We start from the raw sequence: 23,390 nt of genomic DNA on the forward strand, positions 1-23,390 counted from the left end.
ATTGATTGACAGTTCTTTGAAATTCATCCGGAATGACTATTGCCCAACGTTCCTTCATACTCAGGTGAAGCAAATCAGATCAGTTTCATTAACAATTTTTCACATCTTTTTTTAAATTTTGAATGTGAGCGCATTTCGATTTGTTTCCAAGTATTAAACTTTTTTTTACAATGATCTCAATCACTCTTATCAACAAAAAAGTAACATCTTCGTCTGTTTTGGTTACCATTAATTTTAAAAATAAATATTCGCATCACCTCCCTTTACATTCCATGGGTTTTTGCCCCTGAGTTCATTCGCATGAACCCAACGAACTGTCAAAGTACCGAAACCCGACGGTTCCAAAAACAAACGAAAAAGAAAACAATTTCGTGAAACGGCAAACATCCGGGCCCGGAAGGCCTTCAACAATCTACCGTTCGGAGGCAAGGTGACACATCTGCTAGGGGCCATCCAGAACTCGCAGATGAACGAGGATGCCCGGGTCATGGCCATGGCTGTTACGGCGACTGTTCTGGGCCGAGTTTTAGGAGTTCTACAACACTGCCGCCGGAATCGAAGGAACATCTCGAACAGCAGATTCCGCTAGAGATGGTGGTTGAGATTGCCAAGAATCTAATCGACGACGATAGCATCAACCAGTGGCCGGAGATTTGCAGTTTCTTGGAAATGTTCCAGCACCATGAACATCCAGCGGGAGAAATAAGCACTGCGAATACTAGATCCCTCGTCGGATCCGGAGCTGCGGTTCTAGGCCGTTGGAACCTTAATTTTGATGAACGACAAAGAGGACGGTAAAAGAAAATCGAACGCGAAATAAAAAAAAAATGAATTACGGAAATCATCTGATTTTTTATTTACTGAATGAAAGTATCAACTTAGGAGTGTAAAAGTTACCGCAAAGCTCTTGGTTGTGTTAAGCAGACACATCGACCATTTGTCTGTTTCGAGTCGATGAAAAAAAAACCTATCAGCCGGCGGCATACGACCCCCGCTGTTGCATTTGCTGCTGGAAAAGAACGTAATTTGGAGTTAGGGTTCATGTTACAAGTTTTTATTATAAGCATTGAATGATTTGATAAAATTTCCGTTCTAATTTCTTATGTTTTTTTGGCCTTCCACTTAGTTTCCTATCGAGTCACTTGCGAAATAGGTTACGACTCCAAAAGTCACTTGGCATCGACTTGAGTCACGCCATTCGCCTCTGAGAATACGGTGACAGTAAAAAAAAGTTCTTTCAAGTCACCAAAGGTTCATTCAAGTCACGGCATTCGCCTGCTAGAATACGGTGACTATAAAAAGCCAAGTCACTTCACGTCACTCGCCTTGCAGAATAAGCCCCTTTGAAAAAGCACTACTGGTACAAGAACTCGAGCTCCCAACCAAAATGATGCATGACCACTACATTCAAGCGAAACAAAAAAAACATGTTACGGGATTTCCTTCCTATTGGATAATTCATCCCAGAAAATAGAAAATAAAAAGAAAATCACAGTACCGTAGGGAAGTGAGAATCGAACTCACAACAACACTTTTATAGCATCAAAAATTGGAAATGCTTCTAATTTCCTCAAAAATTATTTTCACAATGCTTGTAGCTTCTCAAATATGAAGTTACTTGGAGTTGATCATTTTAAATTGAAAAAAAATAAATATTAAAACAACCTGAGATACAAATTATGTAAAAAATAAAGTTTTCAAAATAAAATTCACAAAGTTCTTGTTAAAATAATTATAAAATTGTAATAATACGAATTGGATTCTATAAATTCATAATCATTAATGTTTGAAGCCAAATACCATCAGGCGAAAATCAGTACAAAAATCGCAGATTCTTTACCAACAAACCGGATCACGAAGGAAGTGATATTCCGAGTAAATGAAACAAAGAACACGTCAAGCTCGTAACAAAATGAGGGATTCAACTTTATTCAGCCGCATACTCCACGGTCTCGATGACGGCACTAGTCGAGCCGCCCCGTATTTTTCTCCCTCTCTAGGGAGACCTTTAACGTCATCTTGAAAGAACAAGAACTTAATTATCTGCCTGCCCGTCTGACAGGACAGGACAGAACGAATGACATGCCTTCCTACCTAGGCATTTTTCCGGTTCCACTTCCGGTGACACCGGTGCTGCTAAAGGTGAGTGCCAGTTATAAGGGAAGTTGGTTGCCATTCATACATTCATACACTCTAAACACCGGTATAGGGATTGGTCTGGATCTGGAAAGCTAGGGAAAATGTGGGTCACAACTCGAAGCAACAGCAGCGGGAGAAGGACTCTTTTGCGGTTTTTTTCTAGGGTGCCTCTCCGCTAAGAATCTGTTCTCTTGAGGTTAATTGTGTATGTACATGCGCTTTTTAGTTATTTACGGGGAGATGATTTGACAAGTTAAGACACTAACCGAGTAAACACACTTAAATATATTTCCTTTCAAATTCTGGTTGAAGTCAATTTTGTGGATTTTTTTTTGCCATTTTTCTTGAGTCATTTTAAAGCGCGGTCACCAAAGGTACCAATGTCTAGAAGTATTCGGTTCTTAAAAATTCAAACAGCATCTGGCGACCGACAGGACATAATTATTTTTGATGAGTCAAATTTCACAGGAAAAAGCCTCTATTACTTTTTTATGTTGTTTTAAGTAAACTTCGCGTTATAAGAACCTGCAACAGCAAAAAATAAAGAATAAATAGGCAATAGAGAAATTTGTGTAACAGTTATTTTAGATTTGTCATGTATTCGTAGTACACTTAGATCTTAAATTCGGAACCAAAAACACTCCTGTTTTTTTTTGTGAATTCACATTTCTAGTAATTTTTTTTTATTAGCTGTTCACCCGACAATTCTTTAACTAAAGCTGATTTTCTGTTTGCTGTCATTCTAACTCGCTATATTGTTTTTTTCACGTACTCAAGTAAGTGGTCCTCTCAACAATCTCCTTTCCAAAAAGGTGTTCACTCAAAATGCTATTCTTTTTCTCGCTAGTTGAAATTCATACAAATATTTTTTCTACTTTGTTACCACAGTAGGCATCGACTTATGCTACCGTGGATACCAAATCAATAAGTGAAAATTGGTCATTTTTCGTCAGGCCCACGTGCTATCAACACGATACTGAATTATTCTCTTGAAATAAGTAATAAACTAGTAATTAACAAGTTCAAGTATTGTTTTAATAAAGAAATACTTTAACCTTCATACCTCTTTTTCCAACAGTCCATTCCTACTCAATGATTTTTTCTAAAAAAAAAACGATTTCCAAAACGTGTTGCCAATGTGTGATTGAACACCCACAGGAAACAACCCATATGAATATTTTATCCACAACACCTAGGTACTAAGAGAAAGTTCACTGGTGTTTGGAAAAGTGGTAGAAATTTTGAAATTTTGAAAATTTTACGTACGTTTTATGTAAAATCGAAAATAGTTTAACTAAGAAATCAAATCTTAGCAGAATTTGCTTGAATTCTGAAGCCATCGATTCGGGGTGTGTCCTACTCTAAATTTAAGATCCAGGTGCTAAGATAAAGAATCTAGCTCCCTAAAAACTTATAGAAAATTTATTTTCAATCCAACGATACCGAACCGAAACCCCTATCCAAAGGGTCCCAATCTAGATGAATATTTTCTAGCGGCAGCTCTCGCTAATCCCGGAGCCAGCTGGTGTTTAGCACAGTGTGTTAGTTCTGGCTACAGAACCATCTCTTTCCGGTCCATTGTTTACCTACTGCTGCTGTCTGTCTGCTACCCCGCGTGTCCTTCCAAACAAAACAGCGGGAATCCTTTCGTGTGCTGTAAAGTGTATTCATTAAATACTGCAAGACAGTTCAGTTGATGTTGCCCAAACAGAAAAGCTCTCCGGCTACATTTGTTCGGGTCCCCATACATTTTGCTTTTTTATGTTCCACAGAATATAAAAGTGTCCCTAAACTTAATCCTTCTATGTACAAAGGATGTGCGGTTGTGTTTGTTTTGCTGACGCTTCAGACGAGGATTACAGAACCAAGTGAAGCTTCTTTGGAGAAGGAAAAATGGATAGCCAATTTTTTCCCTCGAAATAAAACATCATTCCGCTGCTACCAAAACGTTGATGCTAGCCTCGGTTCTCCACCGGTTGGTCTGTGTTTCAGATGTAAAAATAAACCACACAACGCGTCCAATTGCATTTTTACAAAGCTTATAGGTACAGCTCACTCTCAGCTCGGTTCGCGTTCACACTCTTCCTAAACCGGATCGATGCATCGGCCCTCACTGGTTGCATACCCTCCGGGCGGTTTTCATCACTGATGATATTTGACGGTTTCGATTGACAGCAGTTTTCCCGCTGGGAAAGTCACAGCTGCCAGCACCGGGGATGCTATCGTGATGAGAAAGGTCCAAATCGTGTGATCTGTGGAAAAATAACAAAAGTCGTTGAAATAGCATATTGTTTGGAAGTTGAAAGGAGAGCTTGAAGATTCTTTTCATATTATTTTTTTTAGAGAATTGTACAATAGAATCCTGAATTAATACAAATTAACTTTCAGTTTACTTGTTTTGAATCCGATGCTAACTTTAAATTCTCTTACTCCAAACGATTATGATACTTTGAAACGATTATGATCAATGTTCTAATTACTTGGATCCTCATTCTTATTTAGAAAATTGAGCTTAATATCAAAATTTTGTCAGTTCGAAACAACTGATAAAGAAAAGTGGTTAAATACTCTCAAAAATAACTTCCAATGTCACATAAAATTATCCCGCAATGCTGGTCAAATAAACGGAATCGTCTATCCGTGGAAAAAATAACTTTTATTGTGTTTCGGTTCGCTTCTGTTGATACATATTTCATTTGCATTTTTATTCGTTTCTGTTTTACTCACTAGCTTTCAAATGCGGCTTATAAAGTGGTGAAAATCCGAGCTTGCTTTTTCACGCGATTGTTCGAGTGAAAGTAACGTTACATCTTTGTTTCCGGCCGCTGAACGCTAAAATTCGAGTTTGGTGTTGAATTATTTCGGGACCCTACCGCGAGAGAACGGTCATCTTCCTTATGAGACATCATATCAACGCGAATTTCGAACACTCAGTTTATCGAACGTTAACGAAGACCTAATCAAAAGAAAAGAAAACATTTTTCCATCGAATTGTCTCTTTTTCAGGACCTTCCTTGAGCGGAAAATGCTAAACCGGAAACGGGAAAATTTCTTTGCACCCAGGCTCTTTTATTTCATTACTGCCGCAACCACTCTTCAATTCAGCCTTTTCCGAATTCACGGTTTCATGCTTTGCTGCTAACAGCTACTAAATCGTATGACCACACAGTGCACGTTCTTCTCCAAGTGCCTAATATGCAAAGTTTTTACTGCGACTATGGCCTGATTTCGAGCTTTAAATTTGGGTCGTCTTGCCGTTTGTGTATCAGAGGCGAACTGCGAATTGGTCGTCATAGAATTTGGCAAATGATTCCGGGAATATCGCTTGAAGTAATGCACTGACGTGAGTGTGTTTTAAGTATTTAGGTACATATATGCTTACGGAAATATTGAATAATGGTTTTCTGTTTTTAATTATTAAGATAAAGATTTTTTCCCGGGAAAATTTATAACTCCAGTTGTGTTAAGATGTTTCATAATACCATTAACAATTAGAAATTTTTACCGAAGGTAAATCTAATTAATTTACGTTGGATCGGGAGGACCAACATGAGAAGTGTTCTGTAAATTCGCTTCACGAATTAACGTTGGATCGGGAGGATCTACATGAGGAGTGTTCTGAAGGTATACTTCGAGAATTTACGTTGGATCGGGAGGACCAACAAGAGAAGTGTTCTGAAGGTTCGATTCACGAATTTACGTTGGATCGGGATGACCAATATGAGAAGTGTTCTGAAGGTTCACTTAATGAATTAACGTTGGATCGGGAGGACAAACATTAGAAGTGTTCTGTTAATTCGCTTCACAAATTTACGTTGGATCGAAAGGACCGACATGAGGAGTGTTCTGAAGGTTCACTTAATCAATTTACGTTGAATCGGGAGGACCAACAAGAGAAGTGTTCTGAAGGTTCGCTTTACGAATTTACGTTGGATCGAGAGGACCAACAAGAGAAGTGTTCTGAATGTTCACTTCACGAATTAACGTTGGATCGGGAGGACCAACATGAGCAGTGTTCTGGAAGTTCGCTTCACTAATTCACGTTGGATCGGGAGAACCAACATGGACCAAAATGAAATTTTACTACAAAAAAAAACCATTTTGTTTTCGGTATTACATTTTTGTGTAGGGGGGAGATGTGTAGCCGATAATTGCGAGCACGACACTCTCTTAGTAGATAGGCCTTTCCGAGTCAACAATTCCCCAGAATCGTCCAAAAATGTCAAAAATGACAAAAATGACAAAAATGACAAAAATGACAAAAATGACAAAAATGACAAAAATGACAAAAATGACAAAAATGACAAAAATGACAAAAATGACAAAAATGACAAAAATGACAAAAATGACAAAAATGACAAAAATGACAAAAATGACAAAAATGACAAAAATGACAAAAATGACAAAAATGACAAAAATGACAAAAATGACAAAAATGACAAAAATGACAAAAATGACAAAAGTGACAAAAATGACAAAAATGACAAAAATGACAAAAATGACAAAAATGACAAAAATGACAAAAATGACAAAAATGACAAAAATGACAAAAATTACAAAAATTACAAAAATGACTAGAATGACAAAAGTGACGAAAATTAGAAAAATGAAAACAATGATAGAAATGCAAAAATGACAAACAGACGAAAATGATAAAAATGAGAAAAATGACAAAAATGACAAAAATGACAAAAATGACAAAAATGACAAAAATGACAAAAATGACAAAAATGACAAAAATGACAAAAATGACAAAAGTGACAAAAATGACAAAAATGAAAAAAAATGACAAAATATGACAAAAAATACAAAAATGACAAAAAATAACAAAAAATTACAAAAATTGCAAAAATTACAAAAATTTCAAAAATTACTGAAATTACTAAAATTACAAAAATAACAAAAATTACAAAAATCACAAAAATTACAAAAATTACAAAAATTATAAAAATGACAAAAATAACAAAATTGACAAAAATTACTAAAATGACAAATTTACAAAAATGACATAAATGACAAAACGACAAATATTACAAAATTACAAAAATCACAAAAATTAAAAAAATTACAAAAATGACAAAAAGTAACGAAAATGACAAAAATTACAAGAATGACAAAAATTGACAAAAATGACATAAATGAAATGACAAAAGTGAGAGATTGGCACAGGAAGCACAAATTTTTAAGGCTTCTGCTTTTGATTGTTTGTTTTGATTTGGCCTTCCGATGGAAAAAGACGCAATTGGCTTGGAAGGTGCAAATTTTTAAGGCTGCTTCTGTAGATTGTTTGTTTTGATTAGACATCCCGGTGCAAAAAGACGGATTGGCTGTAGCTCTAGCGCAGATTTTTAAGGCTGCTGCTGCTGATTGTTTGTTTTGAATGGCCTCCCGTGTGATAAAGATAGAATTGACTTAGGAAGCGCAGATTTTTAAGACTGTCGTTGCTGATTGTTGTTTTGATTTGGCCTTCCGGTGGAAAAAGACAGGGTTTTTTGGCTAAAATTTCAACATTTTCTTCTTTTTGAAGTAAAATTTAACAAACTATAGATTCGTCTAATAAGCTTTGTAACTCTTGTTTTGTTTCGGTTATAGTGGCATTCGGGATTTATTCCAATGCTGCAGTTGGCGCACAGTTATTGAGAAACTTATCCGGTACAACTGAGTTCTATCTGTGGTTCGATGTTTACTCTTGGGCTCAAACTCGCGGACATCGGCTCAGGAGGCAATTGACCTGCTAACTGAGTTATATCACAGGCCCAATAAAGCTTATCAATTTTCGAAATTCGCATTTTATACCCAGTTCCCCTACTGTATTTTATCTCTTTGGTGACTAGGTCAAACACATGTTATTGTTAGCTTATTAGAGCTCCATATCTGTATATTCTTGTATCAACTTACCAAATCTTCGACTGGTTCCGCTCCCCATCCGTTTGCCTATGCTGGTCACCTTGGCCACCGTGGCCGAACTGCTGCGTTCCGTCGTTACAGCCGAGGGAGCCTGCTGTTGGAATATGTAGGGTACTCCGGCTGCCCCAACCAATCCCCCGAGGGCCGTATTGCTGGCCCCTCCGAGGCCACTGTGACCCATTCCGGGACCGGCCAGCATCCCTACGGCACCGTTCATGGTCTCGAAAGCGTACAGAGCCCGGAATCCGGTTCCATCCAGCCGGTCGTTTGTCACCAACGTTACCCGGAAGAAGCGCCCATCCGATCGGATCATCATGTCCCGTCGCAAACCGCAGTACAGGCCAAACTTCCGGTCCCGGGTCAGGAAGTTAGAGAATTCCACCCAATCGCTCGCACTTCGCTCGTCACATCTGCCAAATGGGAAAATAAATAGCATGAATAATGCAATTCTTCCTTCAGCAAAAAAAAAGAATCAATCCAAAATTCTTGGGTGATTTCCCACCCCTTCACTGTTCAGTGTAAGAAAAAAAAAAAAAAAACCAGAATGAAGCTGTTCAATTCATGAAACCTCCACACGACGCCTCCCTTTTTTTCTTTCTTTTTGTTGTGTACCAAGTACGATTCCACTTTCTCGCTCAATTACACTCAGCAGGCCATCTTCGGGCACAATTATCCCCATCAGCATAAAGTCAATCAAAGCAGGCCGGCCGGGGAGGAATTCTATCTATCCATCGCAAATTGGACTTCGCACCAGATTCGACCAGATGATGATGGCATTTCCTAGTCATCGTCCTCGGCCGTTCGTTCGCTGCCGACGGCTTCGTGAGGTTCTATTGCCGAATGGCCAATAAAAACCCCCAAAGCAAGAACGGAAAAACTCCAACAAACGACGAAAGAAAAACGACAATGTCACGGGCCAAGTGGAAAACAAACAATGGGGGGAAAGCTTTGGTTTTCGTGGAGCGAGGCTGCAAAAAAAAAGATACAAATATAAATGGCTCAAACAAGCAGACAATCGGACCGACAGACTGCTGCTAGCTTGGAAGGAATTGTTTTCCTTTGGAAGCTATCTTTTGTTTTGGTTCCGTTTTGGTTTTTTCCTCCACGTGCCACGGTAATCAATTTTTGAGGAAATCTGTTTTGAATATTTATGTCCCTCGAGTATTGTTTGGGTTTTCCTGTTGTTTCGGTTTTGCCTCAAATGGAGTGGATAAACGATATTGTAAGTAAAAGGAAAAGCAATATTTTATTATCTCAGTTTATACCATCATTAATTAAGATTTTCTATACATAAAATAGAAGCATATCTCGAAGCCATCCTTAAATTTAGCTTTTACTTTACGACTAAATAATCAAAAGAATGTTTTGAACAAATTACAATAAGGTGTGGAAGAAACTTAGAAAAAAGAAACTGTTTTCGGCCTTGCTAACTAAAAAGTTAGCGGGTGTCGTCGCTAGTTAAATCATTGACTCAGACGAAGTTAGCGATCGCTAATTTAAACCGCCGAAAGTGCTGTTTATTTTTTCGATAGCTTACTTATACTGTATTTGTTTTCTCCACTCGTGGAGTGTTCCACCGTACCCGATAAAAACAAACACAAATCGTCGCCAGTGTATTGCTACGTCGCTCACTCACACGCTCTCTCGCAACACTGACAAAATTTTCGGGGCAACACCGCCCGATGGCAGTGCAACACCAGGTCAAAACCAGTGCAACACCGTCCGAATAAACAAACAACTTGACAGCACCTAGTGGTGCACCAGTGCAACAGGTTTCTTGTTGGCTGATACGCAAACGTTTCAAAATAGAACTATTCATTCGTTCAACCTCACCATTTGCTTGTGGCCAATATGGTGTTGTTCGTTGATGAGACATTCCGAACTCGTCACAAACATGCTAGAAACATTCACTGGTGAACTGCGGGCCGTTGTCTGATCTCAATGACTCCGGAAAACCAAATCTTGTGCACGTTTCGAAAGGGATTTAATAGTTAATTGAGTCGTGATTTGTTTCATAACAATAACTTCGGTAAATCGGCTGTAATAATCAATGATAACTAGAAGATAATGGCCTGATGGCAGCGGTCCCAAAAAATCAATAGCAACTTCTGCCCACGACCTTTCTGGCATTTTGGAGCGTAACATTGGCTCATGTGATCCCACTGCGGATACTAGGGTACATGACTGGCATTTTCGTACAAAATTTTCGACCTGTGCGTCCATATTAGGCCACCAAACTTTTTGACGAAGTCTCAGCTTCATCATACTCATTCCCGGATGACCATCATGAGCGCACACCAGTATTTTCTCTTGAAATCTTTGAGGAATAATTAATCTATCCCCTCGCAATAAAATATCGTTGAATGCATGGATTTCCGACTTGAAAGGACTGTATGGTTTTAATCGATCAGACCTTAAGCTCGAGAAAAATTTTATCGTTTTCAGCTCTTCCTCAATTTTCTGATATTGTTACCGCCTTTGGTATTGAATTATCCATCAAAAGCCCGTTGAATTTATCTGTAGTCTGATCAAACATCTTGTCATAAGAAACGGAAAGTCTGATGATAATGATAATGAGTTCGCCAAATTTGAAGCTCCAGGTTGATAAACGATCTCATACGTAAACGATTGAAGTCGTAGAACCCATCGTTCGATCCTTGGGCAAGGACGAGATCTGGGACTAAAATGGAATATTAAAGCTTAACAATCCGTGATCAGGGTGAATTAAGTGCCCAAAAAGGTATACATAAAATTTTTCAACCCCCCACACGATTGCCAATGCTTCACGTTCGGTTTGAAAATATTTCCTTTCCAATTCAGAAAGCGATTTACTGGCGAATAAAATTATTCTGTTTTCTCCTTGCGAATTCTGTTGAAGTAATACTGCGCCTAAACCCTCCGGATTTGCATCGACGATCAATTTAGTTTTGTCTTGCCGATCGAAAAACCCTTGAACCTGGATATCGCAAATGGCCTGATTAATCCCAATAAAGCCTGGTTTTGAGCATCTTTCCAATGAAGAGTTCCGTTTTAACTGCTAAGTTCGGAATACATCGTCCTACATATGTAACAAAACCCAGAAAACTTCTAAGCTCTGCTACATTCCTCGGTTCTCTGAATTATTCAACTGCCGATACACGAATTTCCGTTCGTCTTATACCCTTTTCGCTCAATATGTGTCCCAAAAACTCCAATTTTGTAACTCCAAATAAACATTTATTCTAATTGAGTAACACATCGTGCTCATTTAGTCGTTTTAAAAGAGCTTCAAGTCTCTGATCGTGTATTGCTTTCGATGGTCCGTACACAACCACATCATCAAGATAAACGATCACGCTTTTCAACCCTGCCAACATTGTATCCATTGTTTTTTTGAAAAATTTCGGGTGCGCAACAAATGCCGAACATAAGCCTCTTTAATAAACAATTTTTTAATTGAAAAAAAAAATTCTAAAATGTAATTTACATATTTACCTAAATTTGTTTGTATATTTGTATTTAACAATATGTGTATATTTATTCACTTTGTTTACCTGAAGAGTCCATTCTTTGTGATGAATGATCGAGACTGGCAACTCTGCTGTTTAATGATTGCATGGTTTTTTATCGGTATCAAAATTCTAAAATTGTGCGTGTTGTGTCTGTTTTTAACTGGCGGTTCTACTATCAAAAGATAGGCGAAGTTTTTGTGATTTAGTGTGTTGCTAAGTTAAGGATGTGTATGATTGAGTTAAGAAGAAATCAGTGATTTTAAATGAAAGTTTTAGACACCTGGTCCTGTGATGACTCGAACCGTAAGAGGTTGTTTCGTAAAATTTCCGCTTGAACTTGACGAAGAAGTGGCGCTAGTATACCAGATTAGCACGGATTCAAACCGCGTCACCAACCTTTCTCAAAAGTGAACTTATACTCCCAGGCTCAGGAAATATTTCACGGAGACACAAACCAAGCTTCAGATAAGTACCCTTCCAGTTTTTTTCATTACATCGTATTCCTGTTTTTTTTTTTAAATTGAAATTGGAACGATGCGAGAACTGTCTGCTCTTGATAGTTCTTATGTCATGTTGTATGCTATATTGCGTTCAACAACGAATGAGGTAAGCTTCGTTCGTCAAAATATATGAAGCTTCCACCAAGTTCCCTAGTTTACGAAAGCTTTCGTTGAATTCAATCCTGTTGAATTCGTTAAATATTATATATGGTTGCCAGTATCACAAAAAAAATCACAAAATTATCAAAAAATTATTTGAAAACTAAATAGGTTTTCTTTCTTGTATGATTTTTTTTTAAACTTATTCGAAAACTTAAGACCTTTTTATGGCAACAAATTCAATATTTAAAGAAATAAAAAATAACAGATAGGGTTAACAATTCAACCATCAATGCTTTGAGTTCTTTTTTCAAAAATCGACGTTCTTGATAATTTTCACAAAAAAAAGTGTAGATGCAAGAAAGCTGATGTACGTTAAGGTTCAACTTGTTTGAGCTTTTTGCATCCAAATCCAACACGGTAATGAAATCCTCAAAGCGTCAAATTGTTATTGATAAGAACTTTTAAGGTGATACAACGAAAATTTACTCAAATATTCATGTTTTATCCTACTTTGTTATTCTTAAATTTTCTTTTGCTTCCGTTTTCTTTTTTTCATCAAAACCAAAATTTTATTGATTTCATAAACGTTTAGTGACCCTGTTTGATTTCCATTTAAAAACCAAAAAACTAAATTATCATCTAAATTAGATTTGAGAAAAAAATAATAAAGGAAATAAATAATATCTGATATAAGAGAAATACGAGAATAAAATAGAGAAGGAAAACTTTATTTCGTATTTGATAATTCAGGGAAGATTTTTTCAAGAAAATAAACTTACATATAGTTCAGTACATTAAATCATATTTCTTGTTTTTGCATTCGATTATAATTTTTTTGTTAGCAAGTTTATTTTGCTAATTTTCTAGAAGTTTGATTAACTTTAAATTCCGGGTCCGACGAATCAAAAATGTTGATTTCAAATTTAACTGCATGTCAGTCAATGCATTTCTTTAAAAAAACGGCTTTTTTTTTATTAACGTCACGAACGAAAGTAAAACTTGCGTATCGTTTTTCTTTCAACTTATGGAAACCTCTCTTGTCAAAGTCACGTTTTTTTTAAACAATCTTCATTAGTATTTTCTAAACTTGAACATAGTTCGTGCCTTAAATAAGCCTAGACCCTTTTTCGAAGACAGCATGCAAATAATTCATTAAACTCTGAATAAAATGTACTGTTATCAAAAGATATAGTCTGAAAACTCTATAATGTTCGCTTATATCATGTATCAAAGAAATAATATCACACCAGGCCGAGAAAATCTCTTAAACGATAACGCCAATTATAAAATTTGATCGATCTACTTGCATTTCATTGATGTATTAGGAACCACATTAGGGAAATATAATAGTCGTATTAAGATTCAACTACCTCCTTTGTGATTTTTAGTTAATCCCAACATGAACAATTTGGTCATTGCTTTTCTCAAACTTTGAAATTCATAAAAATAATAGAAATTTTCTTACACGAAGCCAAACTTCAAAGCCACGCAACGGAAAAATATCAAAATTCGGTGGTAAAGTCTTAGTAATAAAGAAAAGGAAAGAATTTTTTCAATAGTATCGAATATATATGTAATTGATTTGAAATATATTGTGATAATGAAATTAAAATATTAAAATTTATAAAACTACATGAACCACCAGACATTTGAATCTTAAGAAAAAACATATTTGGCGACGGATGCTTGATAAATATAGTCACCTAGTACGACTTGAAAATACTGAAGGAATATTATCTTTTTCTCAAAAGAACTCTTTGAGCAATGATTTACAACAGAAGATAAAATGCGTACCGAAGCACTTATTATAACATATAAATGGAACACATTAATAAAATGATTGAATAATCTGATAGATAACATTAATTGGTGAATCTTAATGGAAAAAAATGATCGAATATGTAATCACTTCTTGAAAAGTAAAAATTATCTAAAACCTTACATTGTGCTTTTTAAGCAATTAAGCTCTAAATGCTTGGCTTCCAAAATGTGTGAGGCAAAGGAGAAAAAGAATTAAATAATTTTCAAAAAGGCTACACTCACGAAAGACAGTTTAGCAAATTTGTGTCTGCGTATATCATAGTAATACATTTTCAGTTCAAATTATTTTATTTCTCAACCATAAAGGCCCTTTTGGAAATTGTTTGATTTAACAGGGATCGCAGTAAAGGAAAAAAAAGCGAGCTAGTTTGTCTAGGGTGAAATGCGGAAAGTAATAGCTTTCACTAAATACTTAACTTGATATGATATGCATTTTATCGAATGCCTCATAGAAATAGGAGTTTCCTTAGGAAATGTCTAGGAGCATAGGAGGTGTAGGAAGAACATGATCGCACCATTTTCCAAAATGGATCCTGATCTTTACCTTTCTTTAACTAACACAACTCCTTCCTTGGATACTTGAATATAGATTCGCAGACGTACAGACGGTTTCCATAGTTGGGGACACTAACTTATCTCTGGTTCTGAATATTTCAAAATTATTTTGGAGTATGCAGGAGCAAGAGGTTGCTAGTTGAACCTAAAGAGTATCATACTAACATTCCTTCCTTTTTCCCCCATTGACTACTAGGACGTGGCCGGCGCCGTTATTGATCTTTTTAAAGAGAGAGCATGAGTTTTGTGCATTGTGAATGAATTGCTAATCCCAAGCACCATTCTGTTGGCCCTTGCACAAAATTGATGGCCTCGATCAATCACGGAGTAGCAACCATTGGCGAATCAGAACTTGTTCTGCTTAGCCACGCCAGCGATCATGGAATTGGAAATGCGTAAGTTGAACAAAGCCTATTAGAATATGTTATCTGAAGTCCTTTTTGATTGTTGGTTGGTGTATGAATATATCTTCACAGCATTTCGAATTCAATGATTTAAGGTGGATATGAGTAGTCAACCAAGCTAAGCTAAGCTAAGCTAAGCTGAAGAGTCCATTCTTTGTGATGAAAGTAGTTAATGGTCGAGATCTATCGGAGATTTCCAATTGATGGTACGCATCTTTAATCTCCACATTGGAGAATATTTTCGCTCCATTTACGGAACACAACAATTCATCAACTAACGGTGAAGGATGACTCTCTCGGAGAACAGCTTGATTTGCATGACGCATATCTATTCAAAGACGTATGTCACCAGAATCTTTGAATACAACGACCATTGGAGAAACCCAGAAACTCGTTCGATTATACCTTGGTCTTGCAAAGCCCTTAATTGTGCATCAACTTTCTCTTCTAACGCATAGGGTGGTCTCCGATATGCCTGCTGAACAGGTTGTACTTTTTCGTCGATGGAAATTTCAACCACGATATCTCTGAACTTCGGAAAGTTGGCTGAAGACTCCGATATTTTTCCGATGTCAAACCCTATTTTGAGAACTTCAAGAATTTTGGAAGTTTGATCACCCAATAAACATCGTTGACCGTGCTTAGCTACATAAAGTTTAGCTTCAGTTTGTCTGTTTCCTCCTTCATTTTTTGCCTCGAAACTGCCAAGTACAGCCATGGGTTTATTGGATGCGTACCCCGTGAATGTTCTGTTTACGTGAGTCGTACAGTTCCGAATACCTTGAGCCGTTTCATTTCATTCCAAATTTCCTCAGAAATGATATCAGCCGCTGCTCCAGAATCTTTGACCATAGGCACTCCTACACCATCGATTTTGAACAAAAACCTTTTTTTTCCATAGCATAGAATATGTAATCGTCATTATGTTATTGTTCTGCGCCACTGGCCATTCTTAGACGCTTAATAGGTCCACTTTGTCGCTGTTCCGTATTTCATTGCTTTCGACATTGTTAAGCCCAAGGATCGGATCCTCCACATTTTAAACATCTAGTACCAAGGCCGGATTAAGGGGGGGGGGGCAAAAGGGGCAATTGCGCGGGCCCCCCAGCTCAGGGGGGCCCCCGAGGGAAAAAAAGTTTTAACATTACTTTAACATTAACTTTAAAATATAACAACTAAAAGGGCCCCTGTAAATAATATTGAGAATAGTTTTTCTCGTACATAAGTTAAGGGGGGCCCCGAGAGTAAGTAGTGAAGGAGTTCTCCCGCATTTTGCGGGCTGAAAATATCAAAATCTGGGTATTAAATTTCAAAATTTTGAACCCTACATCAGGACAAAAATAATGTTACCCGAATTCAAAAAAAAAAATCGAAAAAATTGAGAAAAATATGAGTTAAAACCTCAAATTTTCATTTTTTTTTTATCGAAACATGTCAGTCAGAAAATCTATACAGAACAGGTAAAATAAAGAAACACATCTTCTCATTTTCATTTTATACAAACGTCTTGCACAATAATAATATTACCTTAACCATCCAAGTAATGGTTACTGCACTTAATTAGAAGCTAATTACGCCAAAACTGGCTCACAGTGCTAAGAGAGAACAGAGAAGCTTTATGATTAAAACATTTCAGCCCGGGCAGTTTTCGGGTTAATACCGGGAAATTTTATAGCTTTTCACTTTTCAACCATTATTATTGAAACTTCCGTTGGTTTATAAATTCTCAATCCCTTTCCTTCCTTATTTCTGGAAATAAAACCTTTTTAAAAATCTGTAGTTGTTTAAATTGGACCAATCGACAGTACAGAGTTTCTTTAGTAAATTTCTATCCCAATATTTGCTTTGGACTTGAAATTCGTATTGAAACATTTTCAACTGAGTTAACCAAAGTTTTATCATCTTCTGAAGTAAGTATCCTGAATTAAGCATATCATTTTCCAAATGATCATTCTCAAATTATCATTTAAACGATCTCATAGTTGAGTTGCTAATATCATTGAATGATTCTCTAAACATGAATAATATAGATTTTCCAGCCTTGTGTTTTTCCTTCATTTACTGAAGTTCAGTTTCATTGTTTTTTAGAATATTGAAAACTCAGGATCTTTGTTTAAGGTACAAAACTCATTTGGATTTCTTATCTGACTTTTAAATGATAACTTTTTTTGTGTTTCCAACATTTAATGTCTATTTCGATTTTTTTCAATTGATTATTTTTGAATAAAACTTTTGTCACATTAAGATATAAAATTGAAGTTCACATTTGGTGCACTTTCTGCTTTCGCTCTGATTGTAACTTTGATTTTTTCTTAAATTTAATTCTTATATTGTTTCTCAAAACTTGATTTGTAATTATGATTTAGGTTTGAGACACTGAATTATGGTTCTGAATATAATCTGATTTTCTGTTTTGAATTCTTAAACTGTTATATCTGTATTTCTTTGAAATTTGTGTTTATCTTTCTTGTTTTTTTTTGAGTTTTGTATTCTATGTTTCAAATCTTCATGATACATCTCAATTGTCATTAGGAAAATATGATTCGATGAAGCACAAACCGGACGATCAATGATGAAATGAAAATCATTTAAAATACCTAACCGAGAATAAATCGGAGAATTTTAGTTGGTGATAAGGGTATAAAAAAATTAGAATAAAATTTTGCATTTTGCAGTTCAAATCAAAGCTTTCATTTCTGAGAAATTTCTGAACTCTTCCGCAATGTTTGCACGTCACGTGGTTAATTAACAGTTTTCATTTGAAGATACCAGAAGCTATCTCAAATGCAGACAACATTCCTATATGGAGACAGTATACTGAACTCATCTTCAGTTCTTTTACACGTTTGAATTTTCTTTAGCTCTCTGGGATAGCATTTGAAAAAAAAAAATGAATCATAGGGGCCCCCCGAGAAAAATTGCCCCGGGCCCCCCGATGGCTTAATCCGGCCTTGTCTAGTACCTAAAGCAGGGCATCCTTCCGAACCTTGCATGTGAACTTTTCTCCAATTTTGAACAAAAATAAATCTATTCTGTGTGGTTTTTTTTCGAGGAATCAAATGATGGCTCCGAGCAGCTCAAACCACACGATTCAGAAAATGAAGTTATGGCTGACGTTACCCTTGATTTCTCTATATTTTTCAATTAATTATGAAAAAAAGTAAGCTTGAACTTAAAATTTTTGAACCACACCATGAAGGCCATTTGAGCCACCGAACGCACACAGGGGAAAATGATGTAAAAAGGTGATCTAAATTGTTTACGCTAAAACGGGGCGTTTTAGACCCATAGTGTCTTCGGAACATTTTACCTACATTTAAAGCACTTTAAAATGAAAAAAATGATTCATTCAAGCTAACCCAAAAAAGTTAGAAAGGTTTAAAATAAAAAAAAATATTTTTAATTCAAAATTTTCAGTTTTTTAACTATATCTTTTCAGGCCGAGCTTATTCAAGCAAAGTATGTTTGAAAGAGTTTTGAGTCACTCAAAATCGAGCAGTTTTGTCGAACACACTTTATAAAAATATTCAGACTGAAACGAGTTAGATTGGAAAAACTTAGAAGAAATAGCTGTTTTCAAACACCTGTATCTTTCTTGTTCGGATGAGTTCGGTTCATTTTTTAATTGAATCAGAATAAAGCTGGTTTCACCGTTATAAAAACATAGAGTTTACAACGTTAAACTGTTTATTTTGTAGCTTTATAAATGGTTGAAGTTATCAATTTCCAGGGATTTTAGAGGACAAATTTCAAGTTTATTTAAACTGACATATAGGAACCGTTTTTATTTTGTTGAAACTTTAGACATAATATTCTCTCGCTAGCGTATGACGTTTTTAAGCCTCCATTGACGAACCTTACAACCTATCTTTTCGCTTAAAATTCAATATATTAGACGAGTTTTTTTCGGTTAGCTAATTTTAAATGCAAAAAAATTGTCCTCTAGCTTCCTTAAAAATAGCTAACTTAAATCATTTATAAGGCTACAAAATAAACAACTTAACGTTGTAAACTCCATGTTTATATAACGGTGAAACCTGCTTGATTCTGATGCAACCAAAAAATGAACCGAACTCATCCGAACAAGAAAGATACAGGTGTTTGAAAACAGCTATTTTTTCTTAGTTTTTTCCAATCTAACTAGTTTCAGTCTGAATATTTTTATAAAGTGTGTTCGACAAAACTGTTCGATTTTGAGTGACTTAAAACTCTTTCAAACATACTTTGCTTGAATAAGCTCGGCCTGAAAAGATATAGTTAATAAACTGAAATTTATAATAAATAAATGAATAAAAAATATTTTTTTTATTTTGAACCCTTCTAACTTTTTTGAGTTAGTTTCTACGAAGTTGACGTCTTCGACTAAATTGCTACATTTTTTACAATCTAAAAACTTACCAAATACATAATTGCTCTAAAATTAAAATTACAAAAACTATTTTTTCTATCTCACTGCTAGGTGAATGATTTTTTTCAAAACCTCATTTTAAAGTGGTAAAATGTTTCGAAGACAATATGGGTCTAAAACGCTCCGTTTTGGCGTAAAAAATTTTAATCACCTTTTTACATCGTTTTCCCCTGTGTGGAACGCCTCGAAAAATGGAGTTATGGTTCTGTTTACCCTCAATTCTGATACATTTTTCAATTCATCCAGAAAAAAGCGTGTTCGGAGTTCGGACCCAAAATTTCAAAACCAAATGAAACTTATCTTGTGTGATATTTTCCAAAGAATTGAATGACGGCTGTTTGAGTCACCGCACACATCGGAAACTGGAGTAATGGCTAGTTTGAAATAATTATTCAATCAAGTTCATTCATTTTCCGATGCGTGCAATGGCTCAAATAGCCTTTATTCGATTTTTCGGGAAAAATCACGCCAGATAGGCCTCATTTGTTCCTCAATTTTCCTTTGTGAACAAGTTTTTTTTCTAAATTTATTGAAAAATGTTGGGGAAAAGAGTGTAAAACGGCCATAACTCCGATTTCCGATACGTGGAGTGGCTAAAAATAGCTCATTCGATTTCTACAAAAAAAAAAAAAAAAAAAAAAAAACACGCACAAGAGAGTTCTCATTTGGTTTAAAATTTTCCAGTCCAAAAAAGCTTTCCATAATTGAAAAATGTTGACAAATTCAGGGAAAAATACCCATAACTCCAGTTTTCGATGCGTGCGGTGGCTAAAATTTCCTTCGTTAAATTTCTTGTAAAAAATCACACAACTCACATATAATTAAACAAATTTAAGTCTGAACATGTTTTCCTGAATAAATTGAAAAAATGTAGGGGAATTGAAGGTAAAAACAGCCTTCATTTTCCAATGCGTTCGATGGCTCAAATAGGCTTCATTCGATTCCTCAGAAAAAATCATACTAGATATGTCTGTTTTGCTTCAAAATTTTCCAGTCCCACAAGCTTTTTCTGAACTATATTTAAAATGTTGGAAAATGTAGGGTAAAACAGCCATAAATCCAGTTTCCGATGAGTGCGGTGGCTCAAATAGCTATCATTCGATTCCTCGAAAACAAAAAATTACACAATGTAAATCTCATTTGGTTCCAAATTTTCAAGCCCGTACATGCTTTTTTCTGAACTAATTGAAAAATAAAGGGGAATTGAGGCTTAAAAAACCATAACTAAAATAAAAAAATAAGCGCAAATGCCTCTATAAATAAATGAATGAATCAATCAAAATAAACGCAAATATCATGTCAATACTAAATACATTTGATGTTATATTCAGCATAATATAGCGTTGAAGTTTTTTATTTCAGATTATTTTGCCTGCATGAAACAACAAATACCCCAAAAACACTTACGGAGCGATTCCCTCGATGTCGAAGTAGGTGAACCGAACCAGGACATAATCGTGCGGATCACCGTAGAAGAAGTAATTGCACCGGATATTCCTGGAAGCCGAAATGTGCCGGGAAAAAAAAGGAAGATAAAAACAAACGGGAAAATGGTCAAGATAAAACTTCAATTTGCTTGTGCGTGCTGAGCTGGTTTGTTGTTGAGGTGATTTCGTCTTCTTCATCACCGACTCTCATTTTGTGGCTCTGAGTCGTTGTTTGATGGGTTATTTTTGCTCAAATGTTGTAAGTACAAACACAACATTATCTACCACCAGGAATGACGGCCATTGTTATGGCGATGATGACGCTGATGAAGATTTTACAGATTATAAAAGAACAACCGGAGTGATAGACGCGCTTTGGTATCAGGAGCAGGAGAAGGAGGAACCATTATGCGGAACCATAAGCTCTTCATCTTGAGTTCTTAGAGCAGACCGACTGGCTGTGGAAGATTGTAGTGACACTTCTTCTTCTTCTTCTTCTTCGTTTTAGCTAAATGGCCAGAGAATGCTACTCTATAACACCACTAACTATGTAGTGACACTTGATGGCCGGCATGGTTTGGCGCACGTGTTTATAAATAGCCTTTATGGTGTGTTTGTCTGTGATGCTGATGATGACATTTGCTAAACGATTTAGGTTTGTTGTCCAATGGAAGGATCCCGCTCGTTGTCTTTAGTTAGTTGTCGAAATTTTTCGAAGCGTTCAGTGAATGATAAAAGTTTGAAGAAAAAAAAACTCACCTTGGATATGCCCCCGGAAAGTTGGGTGACTGAATCCAACCCTGGTTGGTTGCGTTTTTGAAATAGTGAAAGTTACACTCCGTAGCTTTCGGTTGATAACCAGACGGAATGCCAAAATCTGTGTGAAGTAAAGAAAGCAGAAAAAGTGGATTGTTTTTTTTTTTTATTCAAAGTGTTCAAAATTTATTTTTCATTTCAATCAGATTAACATCCATCTGATAGAACCAGAGGCCTCTGGAAATGGCCTTTCCGAATCAAACCAAACATCAAAAATTCCTTGGTAACAGCGGAAGCAACGAAAAAATCAATAAAAAAATCCCCACCAAATAAAATACTCACTGGTAACGAAGAAAAAATCCGCCGTAAAGCCCTTGTTTTCGGTGTTGTTGAAACTGCTCCGGAATTCCAGCAGCAACCGATCCCCGCTGGACAGGATCGGTTTGGGCAGGATGTCCCCGCAGAGCGTCTCCACCAGGTCGTCTCGACCGCCCGTCCGGAAAAGCACCTAGTGATGGAACGTTTGACAGGGTGAAATCGAAACATGGGAGAAAAATCAGATTCGCATCAATTGGGGTTGGAGCAAGGATTTGCTTCGAAAATGAGGAGAGAGGCCGGCCGGTGAATCATAACTTTTTAAAACAATTTTTATCTGCCTTTTGATGGATTCAGGGGATGCCAAAAAACAAAGTGAACGGAAAACTTTTTTAGATGCCGAGATTTTTTTTTTTCAATTGGATTATGTTTTTTTATTATTCTTTATTCAATTTCATTGATTCGGCAACGATATTTATTCGAACCAAACATTGATTCTCGTCTTTCTTCCTAATACTTTGTCTGAATCCAGCGCCAAGTTCATAAATCTTCTCAATCCAGGCGACGAGACTTTTCACTTTCTAACATTCTTCGGATGAATCCCAAACATTACGTGGTTTCTTTCCTGCTCTCGATGATGGAAGAAGCTTCCCGAGCTTTACGGAGCAGTTAGTACAGAAGAAAACAAAAACGCCGAAAATATCCCTGATAAAATACCAACTTCAAACCAAACCAAATTCCACCACCCATCTGCCTGACTGGTGAAGACGCAACCAGCAAACGACAAGCCAAGCTTCATTATGTCAGAGGAGGAATTTCGCTCCGAGTTGTTGATCCTGAGATATCATATACCTACCCACTGACATGTGGGGGAGACCTTCCATGCTTATCATCATCTTCATCATCGACATCATCAATTCAGCATCATCTCCTTGCATTGAGAAGACCCAGGGAAGCGATCTGGAAAGCAACAGGATTATGAAAATCGTACTCCTCACGATTGGCACATATTTTGTGTCCTACCTAACCCTTCAAGAGTGGCACGATCTTCCCATTCTCGAATCGAACCCTTGGAACAGTACCTAAGTACTCAAGTACCTACCTACTCAAGTTGAGGAAAGCAACGCGCCAATAGATACCATTTTCGTCCCCGTTCACGTATCCAAACCCATAGAAGAAAGCAATGGATCACGTTCGAGTTCGAGAAAGTTCAGTTTGACATGTTCCTTCCAACCAACCATCAGCCAGCTGTCATCTGTTCGTGGGTTTGTTCGTTCGTTTTTGTTCTGTTTTTTTTTCTAGAATCTAAAACGATGCGACGGGCAAATATTATTATCATTCTGGTAAAATGTCGTCTAACCTATACAATGACGATAAAAATTTATGTTCGTTCGGTAAAATACTGTTAATCATTGCTAAAGGGTGTCCACGATGAAATTGTCACACTATGAAATTGCTTTAACTTTTTAACTGTTAGGTAGAATTTAATGATAATTTGGGTGGATTTAGTCCATAGTGCAATAGTTTACATTCTGTAAGTTTAAAGTCCTGCACAGCAAAAATTA

General features: G+C 36.4%; 1 protein-coding gene across 1 annotated transcript; it reads right to left on the reverse strand.

Annotated features, from left to right (window-relative positions):
* Positions 1 to 1,907: 1,907 nt before the first annotated feature.
* On the reverse strand, positions 1,908 to 22,624 carry LOC129738296 (suppressor of lurcher protein 1-like). The gene is made up of 6 exons (XM_055729479.1): positions 22,559 to 22,624; positions 21,853 to 22,018; positions 21,514 to 21,631; positions 20,735 to 20,824; positions 8,038 to 8,456; positions 1,908 to 4,391 (listed from the first exon to the last, which is right to left on the reverse strand). The coding sequence occupies exons 1-6, from the start codon at positions 22,622 to 22,624 to the stop codon at positions 4,282 to 4,284; spliced, it is 969 nt and encodes a 322-aa protein (XP_055585454.1). The 3' UTR covers positions 1,908 to 4,281.
* Positions 22,625 to 23,390: the final 766 nt, after the last annotated feature.

The sequence above is a fragment of the Uranotaenia lowii genome, chromosome 1 (assembly GCF_029784155.1).
Source record: "Uranotaenia lowii strain MFRU-FL chromosome 1, ASM2978415v1, whole genome shotgun sequence".
Taxonomy (NCBI): domain Eukaryota; kingdom Metazoa; phylum Arthropoda; class Insecta; order Diptera; family Culicidae; genus Uranotaenia; species Uranotaenia lowii.